This window comes from Channa argus, chromosome 23 (assembly GCF_033026475.1).
Source record: "Channa argus isolate prfri chromosome 23, Channa argus male v1.0, whole genome shotgun sequence".
NCBI lineage: Eukaryota > Metazoa > Chordata > Actinopteri > Anabantiformes > Channidae > Channa > Channa argus.
The window spans coordinates 12,200,606-12,221,989 of NC_090219.1; the positions used below are offsets into that span (position 1 = coordinate 12,200,606).

Consider the following 21,384-nt stretch of genomic DNA (forward strand, 5'->3'; position numbering starts at 1 on the left):
ACTTACATACTTCCATGCTGATCAGTGATTGGTTGGATCTCTGACTTTGGCATAGGCAGCAACTTATGGATGAACAATTTTCCTCACATTTGATTTAGTTCAGCATTGTTGGTTTTAATGGTCTGACAGCTATTTTTGTTATTCTTAACAGACTGAATTATTATTCTCCTGTAATTTTACTTTTCCTTTGCTAAAGAATCTGTGTAATACTGGCCAAACATTGTAAACTGCTTCCTGGCAGGCTTTTAGGAATGAAGACGTGGCCTCTACCCAGGCTAAATCTCCACCTGCACATAAACCTGCAGCAGGGAGAAAGCAACTCGGCTCTCTCGGAGTTGTGGCAGAAGACAAGGTGGGCTGATGGCAAAGTGCTTTAGCTGAAGTGAAGTAAAGCCCTTAAAAAAGAAGCCCCCCGACAATGCAGCTCTACAGCCAAGATTGCTGGAAGAATGTGGAACATAGAAGTATTCACGTGTTTGAAGCCTACGACAGCTTCTTGTCAGTCACATATCTTTAGCCTGAATCTGTGAAATTAACCTTTTTTTTTTTTTTTAAATGTACTTTTTAGACTTTTGGATTAGTCTTAAATTGATTGCCAAACTATAGTATAACTGTTTTATATTGAACTGAAATGTCTAGATTTAGACTCACTCGCTATCAGACCACACCACCATTCTAGGAATTAGGTTGCTGGGCTCTCATCCACAGAGCAGTGTCCCCCCCACCCCAGATGCTTTTTCAGTGTCTACAGAGCATCTTGACATCCCATTGAGAAATGACCGCTAACCTGTTGTCATTTGTTAAATTCTTAAGAGTAAGGGCCTCCTCTGACTGGATTGTAAATATATTTTAGAGCGAGGTCCTTAACACACAACCTTTGAGCCATAGAGGAGGGGTAGGGAGGGTTTTTTTTTTGTTGTTTTTTTGGAAGCCAGTTGAGGGTTTCCAGGTGTTAGATTTTCGAGTGAGGAATTGTGATCCTATCCACTCTATATCTTCTCACTCAAGGCCTCTTTTGTGTGTGTGGGTGTGTCTGTCGGTCTGTCTGACATAGCTACATTCCTGACTTGAGCATGTATTCAAGATCCCATTACCCCCTCACAAATCATCGTAATAGGAGAATATACAGGTGGTTGGTGGGTGTGTGTGGAAGAAAGTATTCAGACACTATTTGCATACTTTGTTGTGTTTATAGATTTGCTTTTAAAAAATAAGATGCAGTTTTTGTTCTACAGGCTACACACTGACCCTTTAGTAAAGGCCAGTTAATGGAACTGCTGCACAAGCTAAGTGTCAAAGAAAGTCATATCTTTTTTTTATTTTTTTTGTCCTTTCGGCTGATCCCGTAAGTTCAGGGTCGACAAAGTGCATCATTTCTACCGGGCTTGGAACAAGCACTGCGCAGCTGGGGAGGGGGAGATGGGCTATAGGGGGTTCAGTGTCTTGCCCAGGGACACTTCGACACGGTCGGGAAGAGCAGGACGCAAAAACTGCGGGGTGTGAACCTCGGACCCTATGGTCAGTAGGGGGCCACTCTACCATCTATGTCACTCCCACCTGTCAAGGAAACTCATATTCACACTACAATCTATTGATGTGTCAAGCTAGTAGATACTTTACTGTTCTGGCACATTGGTGAACTGATTCTCTGGACAGATTGTGGACACAATTTTATTTGGCTGTTCAAGGACATCAATCACAGACTTGAGGTACCTGAATCTGCATCACACTTGCACCATGAATGCTATAGTGGAGTAGGTTCAGGAATCAAATCCTCAGTTATCCTAAACTAACTTTTGGGACAGTTGTAAGGTTAAAGTGGGTTTCTGAACATTTTAACAAACCATCACAAAGGACAAAGGATTTTTGTGTGTGAGAATACAACAGAGAATACACATAACATCTTGAGAAGCATGTAGAGGCACAAAGTGGACATCATGCATGTTTGAGTCTTTCCTACTTAAGAGGATGCAAGAAATTGTGGTTCTCGGGTTCAAAGGTCAACGGCTTTTGGCTTGTCCAGGGGTCACCACAGCGAAATGTGGTCTGCTTCTTGATTTGCCACGAGTTTTTACACCGGATGCCCTTTGGGCCACATTCCTCGCATTTTTATCTGGGCTTGGGGCCACACCAGCTGGGGTGGGATTCAAACCCGCAGCCTTCTGCATCCCAACCCAATGCTCTGTGTATGGCAGCTTTTTGAAAAAATCAGGTTACATTTGTTGTGAGAGAAACATGTCAGCAGTGAGCTCTTCTGAATTTAAATCTTTTTTTATTTGCAGTAATTTTGGTCTACAGCAGACACAATTCAATTTGGATGCAAGATTGACAGACATTACCATGAGTGGAGGCATTCATTGTTGGTTTTTAGTACGGGAACTGTCGAAAATGGTGCCAAAACATGTAAAAATACCTGGCCTCAAACATTAATATTGATATGCTAACCTGTTTAATTAATTAATAAACAACATTGTAATTGTTAATGTGTTTACATGTCCATAAGATACCAGGTCACTGTTAATCTGGATATACATGCAGCTGACAAGGAATCTAATTTCTCCTCTTCTATTTGGAAGCCTGGGTCACAGTGTGAACCATCTAAAATTCAAAAACATCTGCATAGGAAAGCAGCATGTTTATAATTCTACGAGGCCCTTTGTGTGAAATTGTCTCTGTCTTTAGGTGGCATCACCCTGTTAATCATCTCTCCCCCATGTTCCCTTCTGCTGCGCATGTGCAGTTGGAGAGAGCTGATTAGAAACCTGGTTACGTATAAATGTAGCACAAAAATCAACATTCTCTGGGAGATGTCTACCTGGGAAAACTGGGTTTTCGAATCCATTACCTCGATTTCAGAAGCCAGCTTTCCTGATTACGTGACAGTTAAAAATCAGCTTTTCTGAGAGAGCTGACTACAACCTGGTTACTTAAGTCTATGTTAATACAGCATTAACATTTGATATATTGGCATCTGTCACCAATTGAAGATTTATCTGACTGGAGGTTTGTTACTGCAGTGATATCTGGGACTTCTTACTGTTCTTTGTTTGCCTTATTGTCTGATATTTGCTTAATTAGTCAACCAAGTGTCTTTAATGTCCCGCCAAGTGTTAGATGGACTTTGTGAAAGTGTGGCTGCCACATACCATCTTCCCCACTGCACTTTTCTGCAGCGTGACACATCAATCAAGCAGCTGAAGTGCTGATCTGTATCTCTAATCTCTCTCTCACTGTGACTGAGTGACCTTGAGAGGAATGTAGCTTGTTGTTGTAATGAATACCTCTGAGACTGAATGGAGACAAGGAGTGGGGGGTGGTGTTTCCCAGCCCAGGCAGCATTGTACAGGAGCTGAGTGTGTGTTGTTGGTTAAAACTCAGCAGCCAATAGCAGAGGTGTAAAACAGAGCCCTCCCCTCTGTAAGAGAAGTGTGTGTGTGTGTGTGTGTGTGTGTGTGTGAGAGAGAGGGTTGGTGGGTTTTCGACTCTTCGGGGGGTTTCCCAGCATTCCAGTCAGCCATGTTATTATTCCTAAAGAGAGCTACGAGCTTGGTGACTCGTTTCTCCTGTTACCACGACAACACTCTTTAAACAGTTAGAAAACCAGTAAGCCTCACCAAGTTCCTGGTAGTCTTCATCAGCTCTGAGGTTTCAGGAAACAAACATGTCCCTCACGTCTCCTGTCAGGAAGTCTGCAGGGAGGAAGAGGTTTTACTGCAATTTGTCGAAGCTTTTAAGTACAAGGTAACACAGCAACTATTAGCAACTATTTGTTTTAGAAAGTGACATTGTTGATGGACATGTGTTTGACAGTCTGCTCTTGTCATAACTGGTGATTGTGTTTGTGTTTCCTCCCTGAGATTTATTCATGAGCAGAAATATTTGACACCATTTGGCACAAAGTCTAGCCCTGAAGGCAACTGATGCAGAAAAAGCAGGGTTTACCAGTTAATTGTTAATTGAAATTGATATTTAAAATGCTACACATTCTGAACAACCAGCATGATATGAGTAGGGTCTATAGACATGTTCGCATGCTTCTTTAGTTTGTGTATGTGTGGAGTATTTACAAGCTTAGCCAAAAGGGGCAGACTTTGGCCCAATAATCTCTGACTGCTAATGGCATTTAGCCACAACCGAAAAGGTTCATTCCAAAATCACTGTAGCGACAACAACAATGGCAGGTATTTAGAAGCGGGTAGTTGTGGACGGGCTCAGTATTTTATATTTATTGCGTTTTACCATTAAAGCTTTCGTCTATTACTGTTGTGATTTGCAGCTGCTTCAGAGTTTGTGACGTCCATTTACTGTAGGTATATGCTTAGTTAACTGTAAGTAAACCTCCACCCTAACACTTGTTTTGCTGAGTGTGTCTAGGTAAAGTAGTGACTACTTGTTGCTACTTTACCTAGCAAATGTCAAGGGGCCCCTCTCTTTACTGTTGCTCAACAGAAAGTGGATCCTGCAAAACAGTAAGACTTAATTGACAAGTTCTTCTTCCAGGAAATGTAATTTTTTGAGAGGTCAAGTCAAACTCCTGACCTTAATCCTAAACAGATGCTGTGGAAGGACCTGAAGCAGGCAGTTCATGTAGGATCTCAAACAACATCCCTGAGTTGAGGCGGTTCTTTAAAGTGGAACTAAAATGCCCCCAAGCTGATGTGCAGGGCTGAAAACCATTTAAACAATTATAAAATATAGAAAAACTCCTAAATTTCAAGCATCACTGCACAGATTATATAACCTTAAAATAATATTAAAAATCTAATTCAAAAATCTTATTATATTTTGTCTTTAGAAATAGAAACTACTACTGCCTCTCTTTAGATCTGAAACCCAAATCATCTTTGACTTCATTATCTTATTTGAACATTACAATGGTAAAATCAGATTTCTTTCATCCAAAAAATGGAGCACCTCTGTCTTTTTCAGGGACACTTATTCATGCTTTTACTACATCCAGACTCCATTAGTGCAATAGCATCCTCATTGGCTCACCTTCAAAACTTCTGTTTCAGTGTCCGTAAAAGCTCCGTAATTAATTATTGACTACACATTTCTCTCTGCCTCATCAATATTGAAATGTATTTATTTATTTAGGCTTTGCAATTAAATGAACCTTTTTCATAAATATCATTGTGTCTTTAAACAATTTACCATAAAAATAATTTCAAATAGGCTTTGACAAAGCTGTAGACATGTTTGACTGGCTGGTTCCTATGTGACAGCCCCCCCCACCCCCACCCCAACCCCCCGCTGGAGCTCTGCTTTAAACAAAGACTTGTTTAAAATCCCAGGACATCACTGCTTCAGGTGTTTGCCATTGCTTGTGTTGTCCAGGTGAACACTCCATCTGGGAGCTCTTGTCTCTTTGTCTTCCTCCCCTTTTCTACATCTCACCCGAAAGGAAGTGGATGTTGAGACGTCTGTCCAGGTAACAAAAGCTGTCCCACATCCTGTTGCTTTGTCAGGTCAGATTGTTATTCTTTGGACAGACAGATGAAAAAGTTTGTGTCCTGTAGAGACTTATATTGGAGAAGTACTTTTGCTTTTATTGGAGCTGTTTGTTGTTGTTGCACTGGTAACAGGGGGAGTGGCAAAGTGAGTTTCCTCACAGAATCATATGGCTCAGGTTGCTAATGGTGGTTTCACTATTTAATTGGCTCATTTACTGTGTATTTTTTATTTTATTGTCATAATTATCTTATAATTAATCATCTTTTTACAGTTCATTGTCACAAAGACTAATTTGTAATGTTATAATTAGTCTGAATTGGATCGGAAGGTTAGCCAGTTTATGATGATGTGGCTCTCAGATTTGCTCCTGTCTCCTGGTTGGGAACGCGGTTGGTGTGTGTTCTCGCGGTCACGTGCTCCCTTGTCGGCCCCACACCAGCTGTTTCCCACCTGATAATAATTACGGGGTTCAGGTCACTGTTTGCTACTCTTCCTTCCTTCTTTTCTGTAATGTCTTCTTTGCCTCTTTCTTTTATGTCTGTGGCTTACTTACTTGTGGAGGGTGTTGATCATCCTCTGGACATCTGTCAAATCAGCAGATTTCCCCATGATTGTGGGTGCATGCAGAGAACCTGATAGAGAAATGCACTATTGCATTATTTATTTTGCATGATTATTAATATATGCAAACTCAAAATAATTTTTTTTGTCCTTGCGGCCTACCCCGTGGGTTCAGGGTCACCACAGTGGATCATTGTCCGCATGTTGATTTGGCACTGTTTCTTACACCGGATGCCCTCCCTGAGGCAACCCTCCCTAATTTCTACCAGGCTTGGGACCGGCACTGCGCAGCTGGGGATGGGGATGGGCTGTTGGGGGTTCAGTGTCTTGTCCAGGGACACGGTCGGGAAGACCAGGACGCAAACCCGTCACTCTACTAAAACAGCCACTGCCGCCCCTAATTTGTGTAGTTTCTAAATAAGTGAAACTAAATCATAAAAAGGCTTTAAATAATTTACATGCAATAAATCTAGAATGCATCAGTTTGACATTATTTTTTTTATTACATGGAAAAAACATTTCTTAATATTAAGATGCACTACTAATAATTTCTCCAGTGGGTTCTGGCTCTGCCACTGGGGCTCCCACCAGCTGGGCATTCCTGGAACACCTTTATTCAAAGAAGTCATTCTGATGATGTCCGAACCTCCTCAGCTGGCTTTTATTGACACCCAGGAGCCAGCAGCTCTATTCCAAACTCCCTCTCAATGTCCTAACTCCACCTACAGAAGAAGCTCAGTTCAAATGCCTGCACTGCTGATCATATTCATTTGGTCACTACCCAAAGCTCATGGACATGGATAAGGGTGTGTTGTAGGTCTACTTGTTAGTTGGAAACTTTACTTGTGGTTTAGCAGAAAATACACTCCATATTATGCTATAAATCTTTTAATTTCTAGCTTTATGGGATTTTGAAATACACAAAGCTTTTTCATAACATAAAAAATATAGAAGATGGAGAGTGGAGTATCTCAGTGAGGTTACATGTGTCAGTTGCGTCTCATCACATCACTGGTGTGCAGTCCTATGCCAAGTTCAGACTGCACAGTATAAGTCACCTGACAAACATAGTGTTAGACCAAAACAGATGTGCTGACACTCCAAAAACGTGTGTACTTTCTCTTTTTAAGTATGATATTTAAGTATGAAAACACAGGTGTGTTCAGGGAATGGTAACCAGCACAGTGCAAATCCTGCAAAAATCTGTTTTTAGCAACAATCTGAAACATTTAAACGTGACTTAATCAGTGGTAATATTGCACTGAATCTGTTTTTGTCTTTATAGTTTTTGTTCTTTGTATTTTTGCTGTGATCTTAATAAAACTGCAACACTCTTTAAATAATGAGTAGTAATTAATCCTAATTGCAGCGGTTTTGTTCACCTCAGTTTGAAGGATTTTCTATGTTGTAGTACTGCCATTTGCTGCTTAGACACATTTTTATCAATTCTGATTTCAACATACTGTACCAGGTATAGTTAGGGTTTAATGGTCATGACAGCAGATAGTTAAAAGAAGTGAGCTGTCATTCGGTCATCAAACATCTACCAGTGTCTTGGCTGTGTTACACTCTGATCATCTTGACGTGTTGACCTGTGTCTCTAAAGTTTATGACTTCTTTACACATCTTTTAACTACTCTGCCCTTTTCTCTGCCTCCCTCCTCCAGATGGAGTCTCCGGTGTCCAACCCTGCTCCTCCTCCTCTCCATCTCCTCGCTCCCATCGTCAACAGTGACATCTCATCTCCCTGCGAGCAGATCATAGTTCGCACACGCTCAGTAGCAGTGAACACAGCAGACGCCTCACTGGCGACTGAGCCAGAGTGCCTGGGACCCTGTGAGCCAGGAACCAGCGTCAACCTGGAAGGCATTGTGTGGCAGGAGACTGAGGACGGTGAGTCAAACACTATCACATCCTGAAGCTAATGGACCAACAGTAAACAAGATAAATATCCTGTAACTGCAATATTGCCGTCCTGTCAGTGTCACAGTTTGTAGCTCTGTCTACAAGCAGAAATTTATGGTGACTAGCTACTTTTGTGTGAGTGCCACAGAAATATAAGTAATCAGTCATGTTTTGTTGCCCAGCTGTTTATTAAGGTAGACTGTCGAGATAAATACATAAAATAAATACAATACAGATAAATATACCAAAGGATGGCTGATTAAAAAATGTTTTTTAAAAAAGCCTTTATGTTTATCTGTGACTAATGTCCTTGTTCCACGATAGATTTTCATCAACATTCATCTTTACAGGTTTCTGTGTCAAAAAAGATTATGGAATAATGCAGTTATATAAACAAATACACAAAGTAATGATTTGTAACTGATGTTGTAGCAGCCAGTTTAAGGAGTTTGGCCTTAATGTTGTTGATGGTGCTACGTCCTATTGTCCATATTATACAGGGGTAATTTGCCTCTGGGAAAAGAATTAGTCGTCTCAGTCGTGTCAGTGACATTGCGAGATGATGTTTGCATATGTGCTGCAACTGGGCATCTCGCATGCGCCTGACATCACAAGCATGGTGAGAGGCCAAGCTTGCACGCTAAGAGAGCCTGGGCAAAATTTAATTGTGGGAAAAAAAAGATGCATCTGCAACAAGAAAGTGTGGCAATATGAACAGAATTAGTTCTATTAAGCACAAGCAGCACCAACATTAGGAGACGATGGCAGATGCTGGAACAGTAACATAGTCCATCAGTGTAGAAGGGGCTTGTTTGTTGTGGTTTTCCCTACAGCAAAAACAAGTTATTTTATATTTCCACTTCAGATTTAGCCCCGCAACTGAACAGACAAGACAGTTCAGTAAGTCAGTATGGAGACAACTGGAGACAATGGTAACTGTTTTGGTAACTGGTAACTAATTGTGCTGCAAATCCGTAATTAAAGTTATTGTAAGAAAGTAAGGTGTCCTGATCCAGTTCATCATTATTATTATTATTATTATTATTATTAGGTATCTGCTGATTGATACCGATTCTGACCTGATACTAATATTTAGACATGTGACAGTAGATGTTAATGTTAATAAATCAAGTATCAAATAGATTGAAGTAACATCTGTATAGTGTATTCAAACAACCTATTAGAAGCAGCAGATCCTGTTCCAAGTGTATCAGCTGTATAGTGTGAACTATGAGACAAGCACACATTTGTTTTCAGTGAATAAAAAATGCTGAACTGCACACAGTTTACAAAACACTATCAGCCGCTGATCGAAAGTGTGAGCACATCTGATGATTTCAAGGCTGATTATTTGCTAAACAGTTGTTTTGAGAATCAAAGATGTAGTTTTAGAGTTTCTCAACCAAACACAGTTTAAAGGCAGCTTATGTTGGCAATTGTCTGGACTTGTGTTGTAAATGTTAAACATGCCCCCTGTATCACTGCCAGGTCTACTCAGTGTCATGTCAAGTTCACTGCCAACCTTTCTCAGTCTGCTCCTGTAGGCACCAGCCCATCTGTCAGTTCAAACACATTGTAAACGCTCTGTGGCCAGCGCTAAAAAAACCGACCTCTGCTCTCTATGGAAGGAAACATTTGCACACATGAGCTGCACACTGAACTTCTTCTGCAGCTGAGTCTTCAGACTGCTACTCGGTCTCTCTCTGTCTGTTCTCACACTTGCTGAGTTATTTAAGTGGCATGACCTCAGAAACCTGCTGGGTGTGATGTTGGTATGAAACTATTCAACATCTGCTGCCCACCAGGGAGGGAAGTCACATCTGACACGCCTGTTTCATGCTGCAGCAACACCCTCTGTGGGTTCCTGTTTCTCAAGCGTTCATTAAATGTACGTGTGTAGGTAAACTCTGTGTGTATCTTCCGGCAGGCATGCTGGTCGTCAACGTCACCTGGAGGAACAAGACGTACGTTGGAACCCTTCTGGACTGCACAAGACATGACTGGGCCCCACCAAGGTGAATCAAATATGTAAAAGTACACAGTTAATCAAACCATCTGATTTAACTTCAAATTTGTACCTCAGGTTAGTTTTAAAATGTGAGTCATTTCTGCAAATGTATATGGTTTCTCTCTTTGGCCTGTGTTGTGTATACATGACAAAGAAATTGTCAGTCTTGGTTTATGGGCTTTCTCTAAACCTCCATTATGAAAACCAGCTTTTCCAACTACCTGACAATTAAGAAATCAGCTTTCCTGAGAAAGCCAACTACACCCTGGTTACTTAAGTATATGTAAATTCCTACTCATTGCTGACTGACTCCACGTTTTTTCAGGTTCTGTGACTCTCCCACCAGTGATGTGGAGATGCGCAGCGGTCGCGGTCGAGGTAAGAGGATGCGTCCCAGCAGCAACACGCCACTGAATGACAACAGCAACTCCTCAGACAATAAAGGCAGCGGCAGCAGCAAGACACGTGGAGCAGCTGCCAACAGCAAAGGGCGGCGCGGCAGTCAGATGGCTGGTGGCGCAGAGGATGTGAAGGCTAGTCCGTCATCTGCCAAGAGGAAGACCAAACCTGTGTCTGACATGGAGCCTACGTCCAGCTCAGAGGACACCAAAGCTTCAAAACGCATGAGAACCAACTCCACTGGTGCTGCCACACCCCTCCCTGGAGGTAAAAATGACTCCCTGCCTCCTCCTCAGCTGGATCGGACTTGTCCCTCCCCTGTACTGATTGACTGCCCCCATCCTAACTGTAACAAGAAATATAAGCACATCAATGGGCTGAAGTACCACCAGGCTCGTGCCCATAATGATGAGGATGTGCGATTGGATCAGGACGCAGACAGTGAATATGGGGATGACTCCAACCTCCATCCTGATTCTGCCGCCTGCAACGGTGCTGGCATCTCCCCAACACGCTCCACCACACCGAAAGGACGAGGCTTTGACGCACCCTCTCCTTCATCAGGGAAATTGAAGGGAAGGAAGAAGGGTGGGGAGGCTGAACCTGAAGTGACAGATGGTGGTGAAGAAGGGGGTTGTTTGACTGACGAGACCAGCAACGATGGGATGGATGATAGAAGAGCCAAGAAGATGGCGGCAGGGGGCAAGTCTGATAAACTGACCCAGAAAGGCTTGAAACCGACCCGTCCCGTGGCCCCCGCTGCACCCGGAGCCCCCTCACCCTACACTCCGCAGACATCCTCCCCTGCTTTGGGCTCAGTAGTACAGTCTGTCCCCAAGAGCCCACAGCTAAAGACCATCCAACCTAAACCGCCCCCTCTCGCTGACCTCGCCTCCAGCCCCGCTCTCACCAAGGACAAGAAGAAGAAGGACAAAAAGAAGCGGGAAGGGGGTAAAGAGGGAGACAGTCCAAAGGCGATGGGTAAGGGTGGGAGGCCGGAGGAAGGGAAGAGCCCATACTCTGAGGCGTCAGACACTTTGCTAAATGGCTCCACAGAAGCTCACCAGAGCCGACTGGCCAGCATCAAGGCAGAGGCTGACAAGGTGTACAGCTTCTCAGACAATGCCCCCAGCCCTTCCATCGGCGTAGCCAGCAGGATTGAGGCTGGTGTTGCGACCCCTCTCCACCTTAACCAGAACGGAGCCGACAACGCCTCTGTCAAAACCAGCAGCCCAGCCTACTCTGACATCTCAGACGCGGGCGAGGATGGGGAGGGGAAGACAGAGGGGGTGAAGGTCAAAACTGAGCCCGACCAGGGGCTTCGTGAAGGGGCCAAGAAGGCTCTCTTCCCCCCTCAGGCCGCTAGTAAAGAATCGCCCTACTACACCAACTACGACTCATACTACTCCCCCACTTACCCCAACCCTAGCCCGGGTGCAGCCCCTGCAGCCCCCCCACATGTGGAGGGAGCTCAGGTGAAGGTGAAGAAGGAGGAGGAGGCAGAGGTGGGCGAGGAGGGCAAACTGAAGGTAGAGCCCCAAGAGGAAAGGAAGGTGGAGCCGGGGACTCCGCAGCCATCAGTCATCCAGCAGCGCTCCAACATGTACACCCAGCCCCTTTACTACAACCAATATTATGCATCCTACCCCTACTCTCCTGACCAGGCCTACCACGCCCACCTGTTGGCCTCCAACCCTGCCTACCGGCAGCAGTACGAAGAGCGGCAGCGACAGGCTGACAAGAAAGCTGAGTGCAAGGAACGGGAGGTGGGAGGCAGAGATGAATGGAAGCAGAAAGCTTCAGTGCCCCCCACCTTGTCCAGAGCCCCCAGCCTCACTGACTTGGGCACCAAGGGAGGGCTGAACCCAGCCAAGCCCAAAGAACTCTCACTAACGTCAGAACAGACAAAGTCTGTTATTATGGCAAAAGGAGAGGACCTCAAGGCCCCAGTCCAGCCTGAGGGTCTGAAGATGAAGCTCAGCGAAGCAGGGCATCATGGGAAGGAGGAGGCCAAGCCAGTGGAGTCCAGCAGGCCAACAGGTGTAGAACCTGCTATGTGGTACAGACAGGTACGTGCATTTGTACAGTGTTGAGAGATTTGTCACATACTGGTGACCTTTGTGTTCTCTACTGATGAGCAATTGATGCTTTCTGAAAATTTAAATTAGATTTAGTGCTGTTTTCATCAATAGCAGTTGCTGTTTAAATGTTTATTGTATGTTTTGATACCAGGGCAAACGCTTTGTCTGGGTACCGTCAATAACATAAATTAAGGTTGTTGCATATTAGAACCTTGGTATCGACTTGGAACTGAAGTATGAGTTCTTATGACATCTTTGGTGTATTGTATTTTCTACAGTGTCCTAAACTATAGCAAGTGTGTTCACAACTATTACTTTTGTGTAATTTGACAACGATTATCACTAAACTGAATCAGTAGTAGTTAATTATTTGAATGAGTCAGACAACGAAAAAAAGAGATTCTTGGCCTATTTTGGCTGATTATCAACATTTTAGTTTTGTGCTTCGTCAAACGTTAAAATGCTGCAGAGAAAATGCAGTGATTTTATATTAAAAATGTCAAGGTAAACATGAAATCTATTATTAAAGTGTTATGACCTGTGTCCATATGATAGATACTTACTTTTGAAATATTTTTTATTTATTTATTATTTCAGGTGAAATTTAAAAAGCTTTATAAAGTGTACAGGCCTGCAATAATCAACATAAATCACAATACTAGTCTTGTTTCCTACAGGAGCCAGACTCACGCCTGTGGCCCTACGTCTACCCCAACAAATACTCAGAAGCTCCTAAACCTCACGAGGAGGACAGGTGGAAGGAGGAAAGGGAGAGGGAGCGTGACAGAAAGGGGAAGGAGGAGAGACCCCGTCCCAGGGAGGGCCCCCAGAAAGATGAAGCAAAGGAGGGAGCGGAGGGCAGAACTCAGCTGCCTCCAGAGGAGCACCGAGGAGCAGGAAAGGAGATGCGGCCCTCTCACATGCAGTTCTCCTCCCCCCTAGCCCAGCACCAGAGCTACATGTCCTACGTGCACGGACCTTACGCCTACAGCCAGGGCTACGAGCCGAGCCACCCTGGCTACAGGGGCATGCCCTCGGTCATGATGCAGAATTACCCCGGTAAGAAGAAGGTGTATTCTCTCTGGTGGTAACTGTGAGAAACACAGGTCAGTGCTGCAAACATTTAGTCCATTAGGTGACAGAAAATTTGATGAACATTTAAACATGGTATATGAACTTCTCTGGTGTCTTCCTGAAGCCCAGATGCAGTCCCCTTCCCGTGGTGTCGCAGCACCAATGCAGTTTGTTTTAACGCTGAACTAGCCTCCAGAAATCTAACAAGCAGTTCTCCTTTTAGCCACCAGGTGTCGCAATGTTGCTTCCTTATTCCCACAGTACTTAATCCTACTGTGGATGCATAAATAGGATCTTGGTGAACAGCAGTTTTAAATCTGTTTCTGTCACACAGCTGCTGTCATAACCCTGTGTTTATATTTCATGTAAGATTTCCTACGATCTCATGACTCTACCCAGCCTCTTAAAACTTGACATTCTTATACAAATGGCAGCCAACATCGATGTTCTGTGGGGAAGGTGATGTGAAAACACTGCGGTTTGATTGGTCAGAGAGAAATGTCACTACCACTGTGTCCAAACTCGTCTTCTTAGTCTCATCATCTAAAACTAACTATGAAGAAGGTTTAAAACTTTACTGATATTCCTGAGTTTTTCTTTTTTCTCACGGTCATCAGCCTCTTCTGGAAAAAAGATACATTGATATACTAGTAGAAAACTAGGAATTAGAAAGCACATGTTGATCAGACAGCTTACAGTATGTACAGTATCTTATCTCTGTTCCACCATTGGGCCCTGAAAGATGGTGAAAATCTTTTTCTGAAAGATTAGTTTAACGAATTGACAGCAAAAAGCTGAATTGTCCGTCTTTCAGTTTATCGGATGTCGGGATTTTCAGCATTTCTGTGTTTTATGTAATTCATTTATTATTTTGGCCTCTGGGAAACTGTAATGGACACTTTCCTCACCATCCAATGAAAGACACCTGACAGGTTAATTGATGTAGGAAATAATCCTTAACTGCAGCTCTGCAGTAAACGCAGATCACTCGAAGCTTTGACTAGGTTTCTTCCCTTAAAGGGAGTTTTTCCTCTCTACTGTGGCCTAGTCCTTGTTCAAGGGGGAATTGTTGGGTTTTCTCTACAGAATAACATCAAGACTATAAAGATGTATAAAGTGCCTTGAGATGACTTTGTTGTGAATTGGCGCTATGTAAATAAAGTTGAATTGAATCAATAATATTGATGGAATGCTATACATAAATATTCAAACTAATCTCTGATGATTAGATGAATACTGTTCGATTCTTTAGTTAGCGTCTGATTGCGGGAAGCTAACTAGCCCACATCTGTCTCTGCACAAATTTCGAACAAATGAGAAATGCAAAACCAAATGAATTCTTGGATTATAAGTCACTGGCTGAACTACTGCACAGATAGGATGACAGCAACATCCCTGTTTTTAACAACAGTTGGAGCAGAACAGGAGAGAATGGATCAGAGATTGAAAGATTTCCTAAAACTAATGCCATTTATTTATGTAGTGTAAAATATAATGTCAAATCCGGTTGTGTAATGACATAACTGGCCACAAAAACTACTTTGTTTTTTCCCTGCAAAGTTTGAATGAGATGTTCTGCTTTGTCTTCAGGCTCATACCTGCCGCCCAGTTACTCCTTTTCCTCATATGGAGGGAAGGTGGTGGCTGGAGAGGAGGGGGAGAAGTCCTCCAGATCCAGTCCCACAGTGAAGCCCCCCGGTGAGGCCAAAGCTTTGGAGCTACTGCAGCAGCACGCGAGCCAGTACAAGAGTAAATCTCCGTCCATCCAAGACAACAAGAACCCACATGACCGGGAGAGAGATAAAGACAGAGAGAGGGAGGGGGACCGGCCGCGATCCTCCCCTTCTCAACGCATCCTTCCTTCCCACCACCACCTGGCATACCCGCTGCTGTCGGGACAGTACGACCTGTCCTACGGCTCAGGTGAGACTCATAAGAGAAAAATACGCATGTATTCACAGGTACTGAAAATGAGTCTGCATCAGTCTGTGGCACATACAGGGAACTTTTGACAGCCATTTTTATCCAACGTTAATTACAAGTGAGAAATGAAGCAGAAAATCTAAGTCAGGAAGAAAACTTTGTGCTATGAGGAAACTGTTCTAGTTTCTTGAGATGCAAGTAGGACACATAAGAGAGAGAAAATATTTTTTTAGGTGCCTAAGAAGCAGAACACAATGTCTTTAACAGTGTTTTGGGTGAGGGGCTACTGAAAGTGGACCGTTAGCCAGCTCATTCCAACACTGTGGGACAACGGAGCTGCAGAGTTTAGTTTGGCATCTCAGCCACTTTAAGCTAGTGGAGATGTCTGAAAAGTGGTGTCTCTCTTTTGGCTGATGGATCATCTGGAGGGGTGTGATTGTGTCCCCAGTGAAGCTCAGAGAATGTCTGTTCCATTAGCTGTAGGACAGAAATGCAGCTGACAAGCTTTTAGTGTAAATGGTTTAGATTTCTGTTGGCTGACAATCAAACAGCTACAGCTGCTGAAGATACTGAAATAAACCTTAAATGGATCTGAAACACTTCAACCTTTGACAGAGGGTAGAAACGATTCTGTTTGGATTCATCACCATGGATTCAAGTCACTGATCAGAGATCTTCTGAAGGTATTAACAGAATGTCAGCAGGGACGTTTTCAGAAGTGACAAAGCTCCTTCAGTTCCAACAGTTTTCGCAGGCTGAGCGATGAGTAAATCAGTTTTGTTCCCCTTTGGTTTTCTAACAATGATTTCTGTGTCTCCCTCAACTCTCCGCCTCAGCCATCGTTGCCAGTCAGCAAGCGTCAGCCCCGTCCATGTATCCCCCAGCACGGAGGTGAGAATGGTAAGGTAACACACACATTGTAGTCTTTGAGTTTGATACGGAAGTGGCCACAAGTTAAAGGCTAAAAGTAAATTTACATCCAAGGTGCTGCAAATGCCTTCACTTTACTAACATTTGTGCCCAAGAACTTTATAGTCCTCAAACAGTTATACATGAGTTGTGGATGCAGTTTCATTGTGTTGACATCAAGCACAAGGTCACATCGCTGATGTTGAAACACATCCAACTTACTGTTGAAATGTTTTCCCTCCAGATACAGGTAAAGATTTCCTCTGTGACGATGTGTCTTTACTCTGAGTACAGTGGAATTGTTTTTTGGTTTCTTACCCATATATGTCTTGTTTATTGAACATCCTGGGGTTAACTGCGTCCATGGCGTTAATAAAACATTTGTTTTCTAACACCAGTACGGATTTATTGTAACCTCACTCCATATTAGGTATCACACTACTGAAGATGGGTCAGTCCAGTGTTGTGGATTTCATTTTAGTGATTATTTTTAATACTCAGAAATGGCTGTTGATACACATCACAGTTCAGTTTAGGTTCATACCAATCATGGTCTTGATCCAGTTTTGTTTTGCAAAAAGTTCCACATTGTTTTGGACATTTGTCTGATCATCCACTGATTATCCCCAATTGAAGACGTATACAGAGGAGTTTCTTTTTAGAAAATGTAATTAAACACAACTTGAAACATTAAACCTCTTAAGAACATGATGGTGGTAATTTTTTGTCAGCTTTGTTCATGATTTATTATTTATCACCATAAGAAACCAGATTGTTGCAGCTGCTGAAGTCAAACAAATTAAATGTGAAACTATCAACATATACATAAAACTAATTTAAGCAGTGAAAAAGACGGAGTACTGTAAAACTAATGACGAATTTATCCCATCACCAGACAGCTCACTGCTGGTTGAATGTCTGCAGAGTTGGCTGTGTGAGAGCTGGAAGTTCTGTCCATTAACATCATTATACATAATGATAATAATAATTTTCAGTGATGTGATAAGTCACTTTTTCTTTTATTATCCCAAAGCACCAAGTCAGATAAAGCTTTACCTACAGAGTTTCTCTGGTTGTAATCACCAATTTAAAAAGGTTTTTGTTTTTAAATAATTCCCGCCTAAAATTAACTATAACTATAACATGACTGAAGTGTGAAATGGATCCCATTGGAGCCTGTAACTAGAACCGGAAAGAGACAGTCTTGTTTTGTTTTTTTACCCTGAACATGTATTAACAAAGTTCCCTTGGATGGCGAAAGTGTGACATCACATCCTCTCACCTGTCTGCAGGCACATCTGACTGGCTGACCTCCAACCCCCACCCAAGACAGGGTCATGTGACTGGATCACATGAGGAAACGTTTCTGTTTCACAGTGGTGTTTGTGTACATTTGATTACCCTGCCTGGACGTCCAGCTGACCACTCTGCTGTCTGCTGGACTGGAACACGGGACTGAAAGCCTGACCCTGCTGGTTTTGCTGATCCTGCTGGTTCCAGGCAGTACCATCAGTGCTCAGGGAAGGGGGTTAGCAGAGGTTTTCAGACTGAGGACACACTGGACCTGGTGGGTGGAGACACACTGAGATGCTCCAGGTCTTGTTGCTGTTGGGACGTACAAAGGAGCAGCTGTTGTTTTTTTCGAGGGTGGGCAGGTCGGATAGTTGTGTGTGCCATGAGGGGGGCTCAGTGTCACGATGGTTTTTCTTCAGGGAGGAGAGGGCAATCACTTCCTTTATCTCGGAGCCAAGTCTTCAGTTCTGTGTCTGTTTTATGACACGTATCACATCTCAATGTTTTTTATTTTGCTGATGTCCTCTGACCTTCAATCACTATCTGTGTGACCTCTGACCCCTCGGAGAACCAGCTCTGGACTCACCTAGACGTCGACACACCTTCACCTTAGAGCGTCTGTTTCACTGAAAATTAAAAAAAAACAAAAAAAAAACCACTGTGGGTGGAGGAGGACGGACCAATCAGAGCGCAGCGTTTGGACTGAAGCTGCTCCCTTGAACTGACAGGAAGTTGGCACCTCCACCTCCTCAGTGTGTAGATGTACTGTACTCTGTGTGTGTGCGTGTGTGTGTGTGTGTAAATACTGTACAGAGGAATTATTTTAAAGAGCCTGTTGGATGCTGTTGGATTTCCTACTCTTCTTTTTGTCTGGTAGCCTCTGCCTCTGTTTTTCTACTGTTGTTGATCTGATATTAAACCTGTAGCTGGTGCAACGGCGCTCGACCTCTGTCTTTCATTTGTTCCCCAAAACACAAAGTTCTGTTTTCCTCAAGTCTCCACAATGGACATAGTGGTTTTGTGAAACAAAATAAGCACCAGCCACAGAGTCACCAATACCCAGTTTTAGCTTTGGGAGGCCAATGTTCAGCTTAAAGGATTTGTTTTTTTCCCTAAAGACCACTTCCTGCTTTGCCCCCTGTCAGATGTGTACTCTCTGTTAGTCAGGCACGGATTTGTGAGCTGGATGCAGTCGTCTGTAAAGAGTGTTCTCTAAACCTGGAAGGTGACAAAATGTCTTTGTGCTTCCCAGAAAAAGCATGAATTGGCCTTTAAACCAACAATGAATCACTTCTAGTTACAGTAAATCTTTAAATCCTGAACCCAATTTAGTTTTTTCTGTCCTACAGGGTTCAATTGTTGTTCAGAAACCGATAAAAGCACGTCAGTGAGACACACCACGAACAACTGTCCTTCACAAGAACATGAGCTTTGTACTTATTCAAAGCAGAGCTCTCAGCTGAATGGGACAGTGGTGATGTAGATTCACGTTACCTTCATTTCTGCTTTAGTCCCTGTGTGGGACAGTTAGAACATTACAGTATAAAAAAAAAACAATGGTCTTGTCCTTTAATCTTAAATAGTGCACCATTTAAAGGTTTTGACATTGTACATGCACTTTAGAAATAGACTTAACCCCAACAACCAGGTAAAGACATGTCCTGTGAAAACTGGAGGTGCTTCCTCTAAAGTTTATTTTAAATGCCACCAGAAGTTTTTCTCAGTGTAGAAGAAGATCTTCCTTTTGTAAATCCCCGAAAACATCCACACACAAATGTAGAGAATTGGATTCCTTAGCAAATGGAGCTGTTTGATTCATCAGTAAATCAATAAAAAGACAGTTATGTTTTTATGTTCACAGGATGTTACGTGGGAGGATCTACTGCTGCTTTATGTTGTAGACTGTGGACCAGTGGTCAGAGAAACCAAACATCTGCCCAAAAAGCTTTGGCTCTGAGAAATGTGTGTTTTTCCACTGTAGACTGAACAATCAACATAAAGCAGACACCAGATATCTACAGTGAAATCAATATTAGTGGCATGTAATGAACTATTTTCTGAATTGAGGTGTTTGCATTTTTGCTGTTGAACCTGTTTGTATCTGTGTCCTCACAGTGACCCGGGCAACGCAGCAGCTCACTGACTTCGTTCTACGCCAATGGCAGGAGGTTCAAAGACATTATTTGACTCTATATAAATGCTGTTGATTACATAAAATTTAAATTTCAGTTGCCAACTAGTCGAGCACTAAATCTCAGACTTTCCCTCAGACGCCAGCTCCGCACAAAGCAGTTTATTTTGAAAATCCTTTAAAGGTGTTTGTCTTTCACCAGATTGGCAGCATGAACCGTTTCTCCACAGGTGGATCGCCGATACGTTTGGTTTGACAGACCTCAGTTAAAAGACATAAAACAATTAATTGGACATTTTGTGTCTGTTGGTAATTTACAGTCTTGAGTACAAATACCTCACTGTTCTTCAGCATTTTCTGGTGTAGTGTAGCTGTCTGAGCACAGGGAGGCGCTGTTGCTTTGTCCCATGTGTCAGCAGATTAAAGGGGCAGTTCACCCCCCTCATTCATTCATTACCAAGACTTAACGTGACCATATCCACTGTGTGTTTAACCCCAAACACACCCTTAAACCAAGTCATCACAGTAGAAGTCAATGATTGTTTAATTTTAGTTAAATGAAACTAAGTGAAACATCTGCACACAGCAGGAGACATTTATCTGTCCTTTACTTTGGAACTTGCCTCTTTTCACTGCATGTTTGACCTAAAGGACCATTTCAGTTGTGTGAAATTTGAGACAGTTTTCTTGCTGTGATCCTTTTTCTTGTTGGGAACTAACAACCTGCTGTACATGCAGGAATTAGGTTTCTAATCGGAAAATGACACTGAAACAAATGTTACTCTGCAGAGGCACGTTCTCCTCTGAGCTTCTGCTTTTCAGTTTTTTGTAAACTCAGGATGTTGCAGAACAGATTAGAAAGATTATTGAATGTGGTTTTCCGCTGAGTGACAGCAAAGAGGAAACTAAACCAGAAATGAACAGTGACTGCTGCATTATGGTAATAGTTAGAGTCATCTGGTCTCCTATGGATTTGCAGACACTTTTGCATGAAAGTGTCCCACAAACATTGGAGCAGCTGTGAGGCTTGTTTTGTGCTTTCGTGTTCAACTATGTGTCAACACAGCATTTCAATCATCTCTGTCTGCAGAGTCATCATTAAAGTGTTTAATTATGCTGGTGCATAAAAATGTTAACGGCTCCAAACTAAGCTTTTTGCATATTTAAAAATCAAGAAAGTTTGTTTTAATATTTGCTTCACTGAAAGTTTAGAAATCCAACCTCAGCTGAGAAATGAGATGTTTACAGTATTTCGGAATAAAAGGTCCAGTCCAGGCCTGTTGATTTGCATTTAGGTTAAATTAATAAAAATAATTATGGTCATCAGCAGCAGAGCGTTGTTGTCGTGCTGAAGTCAGAACCTTCTCAGTGACTTAACATTTCCCACCTTTTTGTTTTCACACTCTTTCTTACTTTGTGCTTTAATTTGAATTTATTTCACAGAAAATTCACTTTCTCTGCATACTGTTGTTTTTATATGTAACGCACTTTCTTTGGACTTTTTTTTCCAGGCCATATCCCTTTTTATTCAAATGTTTCTGGACGTACAACGCGCGTAAAACCCACCCACGTCTCTCTCTTTTTTTTTTTTTAAACGTTGAGACTTTATTTTGAAAGTGACTTCCGGTCACTTCCGCTGTGCCTCG

The 21,384-nt window shown here is 42.7% G+C and overlaps 1 protein-coding gene across 3 annotated transcripts in view; it reads left to right on the forward strand.

Annotated features, from left to right (window-relative positions):
* The window catches only part of znf609a (zinc finger protein 609a), a 45,683-nt gene extending 27,131 nt beyond the window's left edge, over positions 1–18,552 (forward strand). Inside the window, exons 1-8 of one of the 3 annotated variants that reach the window (XM_067493705.1) lie at positions 3,607–3,741; positions 7,683–7,908; positions 9,848–9,935; positions 10,254–12,396; positions 13,086–13,467; positions 15,073–15,405; positions 16,242–16,296; positions 17,607–18,552. In XM_067493705.1, the coding sequence (XP_067349806.1) occupies positions 7,683–7,908; positions 9,848–9,935; positions 10,254–12,396; positions 13,086–13,467; positions 15,073–15,405; positions 16,242–16,296; positions 17,607–17,616 (3,237 nt within the window). In that variant the 5' untranslated portion in view covers positions 3,607–3,741 and the 3' untranslated portion in view covers positions 17,617–18,552. Of the gene's footprint in view, positions 1–3,606; positions 3,742–7,682; positions 7,909–9,847; positions 9,936–10,253; positions 12,397–13,085; positions 13,468–15,072; positions 15,406–16,241; positions 16,306–17,606 lie in introns of those variants that run through there. The other 2 variants (XM_067493704.1, XM_067493703.1) reach the window with 2 other exon arrangements.
* Positions 18,553–21,384: the final 2,832 nt, after the last annotated feature.